Source organism: Mobula birostris, chromosome 3 (assembly GCF_030028105.1).
Source record: "Mobula birostris isolate sMobBir1 chromosome 3, sMobBir1.hap1, whole genome shotgun sequence".
Taxonomy (NCBI): domain Eukaryota; kingdom Metazoa; phylum Chordata; class Chondrichthyes; order Myliobatiformes; family Myliobatidae; genus Mobula; species Mobula birostris.
The window spans coordinates 100,696,967-100,712,069 of NC_092372.1; the positions used below are offsets into that span (position 1 = coordinate 100,696,967).

The window sequence follows — 15,103 nt, forward strand, 5'->3', positions numbered from 1 at the left end:
TGGAAGTGGTTTAGAACAAAAGTGTAGCTTCTAAAAGAGCTACTGAAAACATTAAAAATGAGAGAATATCAGGCTCATTCCAGTATTAAATAACTTGAAATTTCAATTTTAGAATTAAAATTTAGTTGTGAGTTCATAAATATTTGAACATTCTTGCCTCAGGAAAATTAGTTCAGCAAAGCTTGAGGGAATCTTTTTACACAGGTAGCTACTTGATTTTCCTTTTATCATATCATAACATGAGAACTCTTTGTTACAGATGTGAAGATAAGAATTAGCAACGGTAACAATAGATACAGGGATGCAAAGAATTATGATACATAGAAGTCATGTGGTTCAGAGATATGTGATAATTTTCTTAATATGCAGATATTATTTTGGAAACATTTATGCATCTTACAGTTTGATCATTATGTTCCTGATGTTGGATTGTGAATAGTGATACTGATTTTTAGTCTTGGAAAGGTGTTAGTTATGCTACAGGTCTCCTAATATGTGATCCTTACTATCTAGAAACTCTTTATAGCACAGCAAGAAAATTGGAGAATATTTTTGAATTTTGGGAAACACAGAAGTTCATAGTTTTGAATTTTTTCCTGATAAAGTGTAAATTTCTTTCAGATGATCAGATATGCTTTATTTTTCTTTATCTTGGCCCCATCAAGTTTACTCCCTGTTTTGTTATACATGAATTCACAGAGGTTAATTTTCTGGAATGTATGTGTAATTTTGATGTGCATCCATGTCATTCTTGCTTCAAAGTTTAATGGGCTTCTTAAAATAAATGTTAAATTTAATATCTTTGGAAGCAAGTTTTTTCACCAGTTCATTAAACAGTTCAGTCTAAGGAGCTCATCCAATGATTTATTTTCCAGATGAGAGAAGTATCAAGGTGATGGATAATTACCTGCTGTGCCCAGCACCCACATTGCAAGAAGTGGGGCAGTAAGTATTCAATTAGTTTACGTCTGTAATTATAAATAAACCAGGTATTTGACAGGATATTATCAAATCCCTGGCTTCACCGTGTACTGCACTGCTTACCATTTCATTATTGTTCACTTCCTCGCAATTTGCTGTCTTCTGTCTGAATCTGAATATATTTGCTGTACTTAACATGTGAAAAATTCAAGCTAGAAGACAAGGATAATACAGGTTTCTCCAACCTATTCAGGTGAACTTCCAGGACATGTCAGAACTAGTAAGTGGCTATCTTGTAGCAGTCTTCACTCCAATTGAGTGAATGCAATTTTCTGTTTTGTCAGTACTTTAAAGATGAAGGACGCATGAGTCCTGAAGGTTGTCACCTGAGAGAACTGATAGAAATAGAAAAGCATTTCTTCATTCATTGCTCATTTCTAATTGAATTTGAGAAGGTGACAATGAGCCTTAGTTCATGTAGGAAGGTGCTCCTGCAGTCTTGTTAGTTCAGAGCTTCCAGTATTTTGACCAAGACTCTATGACTTTTAAGTCAGGACATTGTGCTGTACAGTGGGGGCGGGGAGGTGGTGCATTCAAAGCACCTACTTCCTTTGCCATCTAAGTGGAGGTGACTGGAAATTATGGAGGTAGTTTTGAAGAGCACATGACAAATTACAGCAGAATATTGTGGAACCATGTCTGAATATTAGTGGTTGGATGGATGAAAGAGAGGAAGGATGTTTGAAGTGGGAATGGGTAGCAACCAAGTGTGTTGCTTGGCCAGAATTCTGCTGGCTTCTTGAATGTTGATGGAACTCCACTTGTCCAGGCAACTGGAGAATATTTGGTTGTCCTCTTGAGTTGTGCCTTGTAAATAGTTGAGAAATTATGAGGTAAGTCATTGTACACAGAAGATCTAAACTCTGATCTGCTTTTATAAACTGAACAATTTTGTGGCTACCTGGCAGTGGAGACTTGGAGGTTGTTGGCTGTGAGTGTTTGGCAATGTTATGGTGATGAACTATCATTAAATGACAAGCGGGGAGACTTGATCTATCATGTTGAAGATTGCCAGTACCTTGAGGTCATAGGTGTTGCTTTCCATTTGTCACCCAAGTTTTGCAACATGCAGAGACTACTTCACATCAAACCTTAATGGTGGAAGAAAGTTCATTGATAAAGATACTTGGACCAAAGACCCTGAGTTGAAGAGGTGCTGTAACAAGTGCTGAAATAATGGGCACCATGGAAAACTAGCCATTCTTCTTTGTATTGGCAAGTAATGAGCTCTTTCCCTTGTCTCCAATTTCATGAAGGATCCCTGATACCAGACTCACTTGCATACAATCCTGAGGCTACAGTGCTATTTAGAACTTTGTTGACTTGAAATCCACACTGAGCTGTGGTGAGCAAAAAGCAGTATTGCCAAAGACAACTTCTGCCACTTTCCTAATAACTGGAAACATTTTTATGGGTCACAGATAACTTGATTGTATTGGTTCCATGTTTTTCTTTGGAACAGAAATACCTGCGCAGTTTTCTGTTTTGTCAAATAACTGCCAGTATTACAAGTTGACAAATTTGTAAGGCTTCATATGCAGCTATTAAGTTTCCCCATTAATTAGACAAATGGATTAATTAAGTTTGGGACTGTTATGTTTGAGGCTTCTGTGGGGCATTACAAATTGCTCCATTATACCTCACTAAATAGAATTATTGTTAATCTGGATGGGATTACAGATTTGAAGATGACACCAAGAGTGGGGGTGTAGTGGACAGTGAGGAAGGCTATCACAACTTGCAGTTGGATCTGGACCAGCTGGACAAATCAGTAGAAAAAGGGCAAATGGAATTTAATGCAAACAAGTGTGATATGTTGCAGTTTGGGAGGACAAACCAGGGTAGGCTTTACATGGTGAGCGGTAGGACTCTGAGGAGTGTGGTACACGAGAGGGACCTGGGAATACAGATCCATAATACCTTGAAGGGGGAGTCACAGAAAAATTTTGACACATGGCATTCGTAAATCAAAGAATTGAGCACAGGAGTTGGGATGTTACGTTGAAGTTGTATAAGACATTGGTGAGGCCTAATTTGGAGTATTGTCTGCAGTTTTGGTCACCTATAGGAAGGATGTCAATAAGACTGAAAGAGTGCAGAGAAAATTTACAAGGATATTGTGAAGACTTGAGGACCCGAGTTATAGGGAAAGGTTGAAGAACTTAGGACTATATTCCCTAGAGTGTAGAATGAGGGGAGACTTGATAGAGGTATCCAAAAATTATGACGAGTTTAGAAGGGTAAATGCAAGTAGGCTTTTTCCGATAAGGTTGGGTGAGACTACAACTAGAGGTCACTGATTAAAGGTAAAAAATGGAATGTTTAAGGGGAACATGAGCTGGAGCTTCTTCACCTAGAGAGTAGTGAGAGTGTAGAACAAGATGCCAGTGGAAGTGGTGGATGCAGATTTGATTTCAATGTTTAGGAGAAATTTGGATAGGTACATGGATGGGAGGGTGTGGAGGGCTACGGTCCGGGTGCTGGTCAATGAGACTAGGCAGATTAATAGTTTTGCACAGACTAGTCTGTGCTGTATCATTCTATGACTCTAAAACTGTTTTTCTGAGGATTAAAGCGAACAATAGCTTTTCTCCTCTTTCCAGATTTTATTACATTTTTCATTGTTTTATTCTGCAGTTTCCAGGCTAGGATAGTATTATATTTGGAACTACAAAATTTGAATTGGTCAACTGGTAAAGTTGCAGATTCACCTTAAATGAATAAACTTTATTTCTGAATCCAGTACAAAACTAAATCCTTCTTGCAATACTTGTGTTTTATAATGGGGTTTCTATATCTGAATTTTGAATGTGCAGTTTTCCTTGGTGAAATATTCCTGTAAGTTACAAGCCAAGTTGGTGCCACTGAGGTCCTGTAAGCTAAGCATTGTAATCAAAATGCTATTATTTGAAATCTATTTTTTCCTCAAAAGGCTTAAAATGTTCATGTCAAAATTTAATGACACTGAAAAATATGCCAATGTCTTTGAAAGTTTGCAGCATTAATTAAACTTCAGGAACTTAATTGAAAGTTCATTAGTGCTTGCATCTTTTTCTCCTTCTGTCTAGCTGGATGCTGATTGGAGTAATGAGTAGCTTTGGAAACGTGGCCACAAGAATGTAGACTCGTCTTCTCTGATAGGAAAACAAGGGGCTAATAGGATGGGCAAAGTGAGATTAAGAAATAAAATTCAGCAACTGTGCTATCCTTAAGATTCTGCTGTTATTATGACTGGAAGGTTGATGGGGGGAAGATATTTAAAAAATGAAATTAATAAAAAGTGTATATTATTTGTATAAGCATCTTGAATAACTAATGGTGAGAAATCAGTTACTGCAGCTTGTCAGTTGTATAAATCTTTGTTTCGTGTTCAGTCTTTACTGTACTTCCGTACAGTAGCTCCTTTCTTCCTTCACCCAGTGGCTTTTCCCACATTATAGTGGCTTCTGATAGATATCCATATTCATTCCTGGACACAATCCTCTTACTTACCTGATTGATGTTTCTAGGTGACAATACCTGTAAACAAAAAGGTATTTTTATCAGGCTAAAAATTCCAGTAATATCCACCCCAAAAGGGAACATTTTTACAACCCACATTTTTGTTCTCCGCAAATGTTCTGGATAAATATATGCTCTCAGAAATGATCAGAGAACGTAGAGCGCTGAATGGTTGCACAACATTGAAATCCCAGTTTGAGTTTTACTCTTTTAGCTTATAGGGTCAAAATTACGTTGATAGTTGAATTATACCAGCAGCAGCTTTGTTTAGCACGTAGTCTCTGACTTACTTTCTCTCCATAGAAAGTAGTAAATATTGGTACTAATTATAATTCTGATGTATAGGTAGATTAAAGAGGAACCCAATTTTGGTGAACCAGACCCACCATGTTGAATTGCTGTCTGCTGTCCCAGCAGATCCTTACTTAAGTGAGTGGCTGCAGAGGACATATGTTTGTTTGTTCTTTACACCCTTGAGTCCAGGAACAAGGTCGAAGTGACAACAATGACCCCAGATAAAAGGCAAAGCTTGGGATGAGGTCTTGTCTATTATTAGAACTGCCATTGATTTTAACTAATTAATTGTATCTCATACTGACAGATAAATTAATACAACTAAAATTGAAGTAAATTATAAAAAAACTACACAAATTACTTGAAAATTAAAGCAAAACGAGTCTGAAGACGTAATTAACCCTGTGCTTCCAGCATAATGCCAGAAACTCTGACCCCATGTGTATTAATAGTCCAAAATTCTCTGGGTGAAACTGATCTATTGACTAAAAGCAGCATAAAGACGGTAGAAATTTTACTACATAATTGGTTGTGAAGTTAGGATCGCATACCACTTTAAGGTATCTCACTGTTGGATTAAGGGGCTGTTTAATCACACAGATTAAATTATTACGTGCTATCAGTTTGAAAGCAATACAATTCAATTGCATTGTTTTAACTGTCCTCTTTAAACATAGATCTCTTGTTGGAAAATAATATTTTGTCTGCTTGTTATCATAATAAAGAAAGGTCAACTTCTAATATCCCCCAAACAAAAGAAAGCGCAACACAATGAAAGGAAATGAGTAGAAGACCAAAAGACAGAAGCTAAATCCTTATCTAGTATCAAGATCAGGTATTATTGAGAAATGCTATCAGACTAAACAGTTTTGATCTGAAATTGTGGTTTGCAGTGCAAGTGTAACTCTTTATTTTGAACAATTAATATCCTGGTAAAATATAATTCAGAAGCATATCTGGTCAAAGTTATTTATCAAATCTGCAAGATTTGAAATAATTAATGCTGCAATTAATGACAGTGACTAATAAATCAAATTATTTCAATTAAGTAAATACATACATAAACCTTTCCTAATTTTAGCTGGACCATTTGGCATTATACTTGCAGGTACGGTTTTCTCTGATGACTGACTGATTCCAGCTCTGCTGACAGATGTTTGGAACTTCCTCTAACAGTCACTTCAGGCCTCTTAAAATGATGCTTTAGGCTTCCCCAAATGTATCATCCAGGCCTTTGGGAGTGTTGCTTCAGGCATGCTCCAGTAGACCCTCAGGCTTTTATCCAACAGATGCTCAGTGTTTTAACCAATGGATACTCTGAGGAATGTGCTTGCATCAGATGTTAATTACTTTTACCTGAACACTCTAGTTATAGTGTCTCGCTGTAGTGAAGTTGCACTGGTTGTGTTACCATGATAATTCCATATTTCATGGTGGACAGTCTTAAAGGCTTGTGTTTCTTTTAACAGGTAATCAATGAGCACATTAATGTCGCAAACACGAGGAATTCTGCAGATGCTGGAAATGTCACAATGGCTTTAGATGCAAAGCAAGGCTTTGATCTAATTTGCAGTTGCCAAGAGAATTTAAACTTGCTTTTTTTTTGCTTCAAGTAAATTTTGATTCTTACATTCTGAGCCACTTTCTATGCGAACTCAGTTTTTTAAAAAATGACCTCAGCTAGTTTCATAATGATAAAGAATTTCAAAGAAAGCAGTAGAACTTTCCTTTGTGACTTATTTCTGGCTCTATCAACTTCTCCCCTTCTCCACTGCGGCTCGTTTGAACATCCTAGCGAACTAAACAATGTTTTCAAATGAAGCAGCAAATCAATTGCAACTTTTTTCAAGACTAGGGTATTGCGTTTAGCGCTCATCATTGTGCTGCGGAAGTCAAAAGCAGGATGGGTGACTACTTCACAGAGCACCCTCCGTTAGTCGACAAGGATGAGTTCAAGCTTCTAGTTACCAATCACTTTCATTCTCTTCCTCATTCCCACTCTGACTTCTCTGCCTTTGGCCTCTTGTATGATTGCAGTCAAGTACATAGAGTCATAGAAAGGTACAGCACAGAAACAGGCCCTTTGTCCCATCTAGTACTTGCTGAACCATTTAATTTGCCTATGCCCAGAGACCTGCAACCAGACCATAGTCCTCCATACCTCTACTATCCATGTACCTATCCAAACTTCTCTTAAATGTCAAAATTGAGATTGTATGCACCATTTCCACTGGCAGCTTGTTCCACACGCTCTCATGCCCCCTGAGTGAAGAAGTTTCCCTTCATGTTCCTCTTAAACTTTTCACCCTTAACCCATGACTTCTAGTTGTAGCCCTGTGTAAGGATGTGGACCAGCAACTTATCTTCCATCTCGGTATGTTGTAGCTCTCAGGATACAGTATTGAATTCAACAGTTTCAGAGAACTAAACGTTCTTGTTTGTGTCAGAACTAGTCAGTTCTGGTGTAAGGCCATCCACCTATAACATATTCTCCATAGATGGTGCTGGTCATTAGTTTCAGATTTCTAGCAATCTCACATCTTGCAGTTGCAGTATGTTCTATTGTTTTTCATTCTCATCGAATAACTGATAACAACAAGAACAATGTGTCACCGAGTTAATCTTGCCTTTACCTGCATAGTTACTGTCTGACCTGCTGAGTATTTCCAGCACATTTTTAAAATTTTTAATTTTAATATTTTCTTTCCATTTAAATAATATTCCACATTTTTTCCTTGTAACTGAAGGGAAAAAGCTCACAGTACTCTGATTTTTCTCCATTTCATAAATATTTCCAACCCCCCATATGATTTATTGCCAACACTCCCATTGTCCTTTCCAGCTACACCTCCTTCCCTGCAATTTAAACCCATTGTTTTTTCACTTTCCTTTTTTGAAGGCTACCCAAACTGAAGTGTTAACTGGATTTCTCTCCCTATGGACTTCGTGGTGATTCTGCGTATTTCTAGCCCGTTCTGTGTTTAATTTAGTACTTTGTAATTTCTTCTCACTTAAATCAATATTCCGCCTTTTTTGCTCTCCCAGCCAGAGTGCAAAGATTGTTTCCCCAATTCTCCTCCATTTGCCAAATATTTATCCAAATACTTGACAAGTCCAGCATCTCCTTTCAGATTCTGTAAGTCTTCCTGAAAAATGCTTACCCACTCATCTCCAAATCTTCAGACAATATGCCCACAGTACATCCAGTCCCTTCATTTAGCTACTACTATTGTGGGTTGTAATTAATTGAGCCTTATTGTGAAATGCATTGACAGAACATAGGATTCTGTGAGTGAGGGGTCAAGGTGCAGTTAAGTAAAGAGGTGATGTTTGCTACCTTATTTCTGTTCAGTGAATTAATTTAATACATTGAGGAATGGTGGTGGAATGTTACCTGTGGTGAATAGTATGTGAGTTGGTAGTTAACTAATTGCTGTAAATTGCCCCTCCTATATCAATGAGTGGTAGCAATTGGGGAGAGTAGATGGGAGCATGGAGTGAATACAATGGGATTAGAATGGGATTAGTGTAAAAGTAGGTGTTTGATTGTCCGTCTAGACTGGTTGGACAGAACGACTTGTACCTCTCTGTGTCTCTGGTATTTAATCACAATTTGAGAATTCTTACAGAAGAGGTATGACGGCTGGGGGGAAATGAAATTTACAGAAATGTTTGTCAAGCTTGGAAATTTTATTTGTGAAGCAAACATTGAGTAAGCTAAAACAGTAGAGAGAAGGAAGATTTCATTGAGCTGTGTCAATGCGCAAAGCCCAAGACAGAATGAAGAGGAAAGATCTGTTGAACTTGCAAAGGGACAAAACTAGGGGCCATAGATTTAACACAATGGGGGATGAATGTGAGGGAACTTGAGGAAAATCTTTTTCATTCCAAAGCCAATAGGGTCTGGAACAAGCACACCATGTGAAAGGGCAGGAGAGACAGAAAGCAAACTGAATATCTGTTTGATAAACATTGATCTGCAGACTATGGATTTTGTACTCAAAGGTGGCTTTAGGCTGTTGCTCTTTTCAACTGGCACAGATGTGGGTTGGGTGACTGCATTCCTTTAGTGAAGTAAGTGCCCTGTATTTCAATGATTCTGTTTGCTTGTATTAGTTTATTTACTAACATTGAATTTCACATCCTGCAGAAGAAAAACCATTTGTTATTAAATTGCATGTCAATGTAATTATTTACAAAGAAATTTCATGCAATTCAAATTTTCTAATAGTTCCAAACCCAAGGGTTAAAGTTATTCTATATTGTGTGCATAATCATAGCAATTTAATGTTTGTTGAAAATATCAAGAGTTTTCTTAAGGAAAATACATGTTTTGCAAACGCATTGCATAATGGCTTTAAAATGTATATTTCTGAGTTGCAAAAAAGCTGTCACTTCCAGGATGGTGCAGAAACTTGAAAAAATGACCTATAACCTTCTCAATGCAACTGACCAATTCTGCAGCAAGGTTAATAATTTCCTTTTATTCACATAGAGCTCACCGAGACTTGCATTTCTCCCAAATAGATTAGAATCTCAGTCATCTTTTAAAAAATATTTCATTAGTTTTCTGACCAATATTGGACTCTGTCCTTCAGACAAAATAGACTAAAAACTCTGGAAAGCCTGCTAACCAGTGGAACTCACCTAACAATGCAAAACCATTGCAACAGTTCATTCTTTGTCACAGTGACAGGATTATTGGTCTGGATTTTGCTGAATATTGTTGGCAGTTCTTTGGCAACCTGCTAGCATTTTTCAGTACTAAGTGTTACGTACTCCGTAACTGGGTTGCCAAACCTGCAGAAATGGACCACTCAGTTGGAGTCTGGATTACTAGAACTAAGAAAGTTTTATTAAAGAAACAAGCAACACAGTAATCGAAAGGATAATAAATGCAACAGTTCAGCAATGATAAACACACATGTGCACAGAATTAAGATAACAGCATCAATCAAGCTCTATCGTTGTCTAGGGATAAATGACCAATTTCAAAGTGACACAAAGTTCAGTCCAATTTAGTAGTTCAGTTCACAGTAATCGTTGCCATGGCGATGGACAACGTGGGAGAGAGAGAGAGAGAGAGAATGGGAACGAATGATCATTCAGAAACGGCTTCCACTCACAGACCGGCGATAATTGCTCACAAGCAGCTTTTGGGCAGGTCCTTGGTGATGTCACCTGAGGTCACCGACTGTGACCCCTCCTCCAGATGCAGTCGATCCTCTGCAGTAAACTCGGCACCCAAGCAAGGGCGGACACACACCGGGTTCCCGCTGATCGTACCTTTCCACCCTGTGCATTGTCCGGTACTTCCCACCGACTCGTGAGAGGCGCACCGCTTCCAGGGTCTCGTTACCTCGGGTGTCGTGTGTCCTGCCTTAGCGAGCCTGTCCCTTTTTTTCCCCCTGCTGGGGTATCGCCTGTCCATCACTTCAAACAGTTCAGGGTTCAAAGAGGGAGCCGCTCCAGACAGCTCTCTTGCCCGTCCCTTCATTACACATCTCCAGATTGCCTGTCCATCACTTCAAATAGTTCAGGGTTCAAAAGGGGAGCCGCTCCAGACAGCTCTCTCACCTGTCGCTTCATTACACATCTCCAGACGCTGTTCCATTGTTCCTTATCTCTCCTTCCCCTGAGGACAGGTGGCAGACCAACTGCTGATGTCACTGATGCTAACCCAGGCCAGCAAACATCTTAATTTTATGTGTATTCTCGTCACATAAGAAAGTTCAGGGCTCTGGTAGATGTCTGTCCAAACACCATAATGTCAGACTTGCTGATGGATAGATGCTGGTGCTTCTGTCACTATCCTCTGTGTGAACTCGTTGCAGTGGTGCAATCTGCCCTGGTGTCTGGGTGCAGGATATGCAAGTCCATTGGTTAAATAGAGACCTTATAGCTGTGAAGACAAAATGAAAGTAACTTTTAAAAACTTTTTTTTGTGTTTGCTGCAATGTTTTTAATTACTTAAATGTTTTAAGTGTATCTAATGATTCTTTAAAAATTTTTCTATTTTTCTTTTTCAATTTTTTAATTAAGTTTCAAAATTAATAAACATAATAATAGTAACGATACAAAGAGATCTGGATTACATTAATAACAGCTAACATGTACAAGCACAGATTCCAAGTAACAAATATAGTTTAACCTCCCAATCTCATAGTAACTAACCATGAAAAAGATATTTTATGAAGAGAAAAAAAACCCTAAACTAAAAAAACAATATTATTTAAGTAGTTATATTATTTTCAGTAGTTCTGCGTATTGATTTTCAACCTCATCCTATTACTGCAATTTTTGGACTACCAGTGATAGACTGTAGTCATTTATCCTCGTTAGCTTGTCCTCTAATTGCATTTGTTACATTAATAGCCAGAAGATCCATTTTACTTAAATGGAAAGATTCCACCCCCCTACTACATTTCAATGGTTTTCCCAGACGATAGCATGCCTAAACTTGGAAAAAATTAGGAGCGGTACTATGGATCCTTTGGTTAAATTTGAAGAAACTTGGAGGCCATTTATTCAATATTTTCATATGATGTAAGCTGACCCTTTCTGAATCCTTTGTAGTAATTTTTTGTTCATGTGTAGAGGAGCGGAGTTAATGACACATAATAATTTTAGCTGATGTAATATGACAGCCCAATCTTTGTTTTTTTTGTTTAGTTGTTTGTTTTTTTCTATTTTTAATTGTACATTATTTTTATATATACTTCCAAATGCTTTGAAAATGACCAAGCTAGGACCACTTTAAAGACTTCCAATGTTTTGAGGTCAAGAATTATACCCATAACTCATTTATAGCGCAAGTCCCTTGTACCCCTCAGTGAGTTCCTTTTTCACTGGAGGTGCTCAAGTTAAGTATTGGAATTGAGTGCCACACCAGCAAACAGGTCCACTCTACAAAGTAATGGCCTTAGAATTTTATGGTAGAAGAATGAGTGTTCAATCTATATTTTTGCTTGCCAGCTTTGAAAGTGTTACTGAGATGCATTGTTTCTGACATGCTTTACAATAATTTATTCTTCTTTAAATATTTATTGACTTTTAAATGCTCTCATGGACTCAACTTCTGCCTCTAATTTTGGCAGGAAATGTCTTAAAGGAAAATACAATCAATCAAAATTATATTAGAATAAACTGGCTACTGACATCTGCCATAAAATTGCCCCCGTTTATTTTTTTCCTGTTGCCATACTGTACTTTGCAATAGGGCGATATTAACCCTGCGATTTGCAGCTGAGCTAAATGACTAGATAAACTTCTGAATCTAAAGAAAGTACAATGAGGGCAATTAAATTCTTGTAAATTCAGTTTCTTAATCGAACACAAAATTGGAAACAGCATCAATGGCAGGAAGCAATTAACGTTTCAGGTCAGTGACTTCTCATCAAAATTGGTACAGTATAAACACAACAAGTTTTAAGACGTGGAGAAAAGAGTTTGCAAAAAAAAAAGGAAGGATGACAGTGGAGATAAATAATCAAAGAAATGTAGGTGATGAATGGTAGCAATAGGTAAAGTAACAAAACCAGATGAATTTGGAAGGAGTGTAAATAGGAATAACAGAAGTATTCAACACAAGAAATTCTGCAGTTGCTGGAAATCTGGAGCAACACAAAATGCTGGAGGAACTCAGGAAGTCAGTCAGCATCTGTGGAGGAGAATAAACAGTTGAGCTTTCAGGCTGAGATCCTTCATTATTGCCATTACTTGACTTAATTTTAAGCACAGGGTTTCTTGAACTTGCACTGAGCTTCAGTGGAATAATGTAGGATGCTGAAATACGAAATAAGGATCAAGGTGACAATTGGCTCGGAGTTTATAGTCATGTCAGTGACCTGAATGAAGGCGTTTCATGATGGTCATGCTGTTTGCATTTAACCATAAGACATAGGAGCAGAATAAGGCCATCTGGCCCATCAAGTCTGCTCTGCCATTCAATCATGGCTGATCCTTTTTTATCTCCTCCTCAACCCCAGTTCCCAGTCTTCTCCCCATAACATTTGATGCCTTGCCCAATCAAGAACCTATTAATCTCTGCCTTAAGTACACCCAATGACCTGGCCTCCACAGCTGCCTGTGGTACCAAATTCCACAAATTCCCCACCCTTTGGCTAAAGAGATTTCTCTGTATCTCTTTTTTTTTGTATCCTGTGGCTGTGCCCTGTTGTCCTAGACTCTCCCACCATGAGAAACATCCTTTCCACATCTACTCTGCCTAGGACCTTCAACATTCGAAAGGTCTCAATGAGATCCCCCCTCATCCTTCTAAATTCCAGCGAATACAGACCCAGAGCTATCAAAAGTTTCTTGTATGATAACCCTTTCATTCCTGTAATCATCCTTGTGAACCTCCTCTGGACCTTCTCCAATGCCAGCACATCTTTTCTAAGATGAGAGGCACAAAACTGTTCACAATACTCAGGTGATGCCTCACCAGTGCCTTAGAAAACCTCAGCATCAAATCCTCGCTCTTAAATTCTAGATCGCTTGAAATGAATGCGTTTGCCTTCCTCACCACCAACTCAATCTGCAAGTTAACCTTCAGGGTGTTCTGCACAAGGACTCCCAAGTCCCTTTGCATCTCAGATTCCTGGATTTTCTCCCTGTTTAGAAAATAGTCCACACATTTATTTCTACTCCCAAAGTGCATGACCTTGCATTTTCCAACATTGTATTTCATTTGTCACTTTCTTGCCCATTCTCCTAACCTTGTCTGTCCTTCTGCAACCTATCTGTTTCCTCAACACTGTCTGCCCCTCCACCAATCTTCCTTTCAACTGCAAACTTCATAACAAACCCATTTATTCCATCGTCTAAATCATTTACATACAGCATAAAAAGAAGTGGTCCCAACACCAACCCCTGCGGAACATAACTAGTCACTGACAGCCAACCAGAAAAGGACACTTTTATTCCCACTTGTTGCCACCTACCAATCAGCCAATGCTCTAATTATGCCAGTAGCTTTCCTGTAATTCCATGGGCCCTTACCTTCGAAACAGTCCCATGTGTGGCCCCTTGTCAAAAGCCTTCTGAAAGTCCAAATATACAACATCCACTGCATCCCCTTTATCTATCCTACTTGTAATCTCCTCAATGAATTTCAACAGGTTGGTCAGGCATGATTTTCCCTGAAGGAAACCATGCCGACTTTGTACTATCTTGTCCTGTGTCACCAAGTACTCCATCACCTCATCCTTAACAATTGACTCCAAAATCTTCCCAACCACTGAGGTCAGGCTAACTGGTCTATAATCTCCTTTCTGCTGCCTTCCTCCTTTCTTAAAGAGTGGAGTAACATTTGCAATTTTCCAGCCCTCTGGCACCATGCCAGAGTCCAATGATCTTTGAAAGATTATTTCCAATGCTGCCACAATCTCTAACACTACCTCTTTCAGAACCCTAGGGTGCAGTTCCTCTGGTCTGGGTGACTTATGTACCTTTAGGTCTTTCAGCTTTTTTAGCACCTTCTCTCCTGGAACAATAACCGCACCCACTTCTCTTCCTTCACACACTACAGTATCAGACAAACTACTGGAGTCTTCCATAGTGAAGACTGACGCAAAATACTCATTTAGTTCATCAGCCATCTCCTTGTCCCCTGTTATTACTTCTCCTGCCCCATTTTCTAGCGGTCCTATATCCACTGTCATTTCTCTTTTATTTTTAACATACTTGAAAAAACTTTTACTATCCACTTCTATATTATTTGCTATCTTGCTTTCATATTGCATCTTTCCCTTCCAATTATTTTTTTTAGTTGCTCTCTGTAGGTTTTTAAAAACTTCCCAATTGTCTTCCCACTAATTTTTGCTTTGTTGTATGCCCTTTCTTTTGCTTTTAAAATAGTTTTGACTTCCCTTGTCAACCACAATTGTACTATTTTACCATTTGATTATTTCTTCATTTTTGGAATACACATGTCCTGCATCTTCCTCATTTTTCCAAGAAACGCACACAATTGCTGCTCTGCTGACATCCCTGCCAGCAGCTCCTTCCAATTTACTTTGGCTAACTCCTCTCTCATTCCACTGTAAATTCCCTTACTCCACTGTAATACTGCTACATCAGACTTTACTTTCTCCCTATCAAATTTTGAGTTGAACACAATCATATTGTGATCACTGGTTCCTAAAGGTTCTTTTACCTTGAGCTCCCTAATCACCTCTGCTTCATTACATAACACTCAATCCAGTATAGCTGATCCCCTAGTAGGCTCAATGACAAACTGCTCTAAAAAGCCATCTCTTAGGCATTCAACAAACTCACTCTCTTGAGATCCATTTCCAACCTGATTTTCCCAATTGACCTGCAT

General features: G+C 38.4%; 1 protein-coding gene across 3 annotated transcripts in view; it reads left to right on the top strand.

Moving 5' to 3' along the window:
- antxr2a (ANTXR cell adhesion molecule 2a) overlaps positions 1-15,103 on the top strand; it is a 218,968-nt gene that overhangs the window by 77,077 nt on the left and 126,788 nt on the right. For all 3 annotated transcript variants that reach the window (XM_072253137.1, XM_072253135.1, XM_072253136.1), the window contains exon 10: positions 876-945. In XM_072253137.1, the coding sequence (XP_072109238.1) occupies positions 876-945 (70 nt within the window). The remainder of the gene's footprint in view (positions 1-875; positions 946-15,103) is intronic.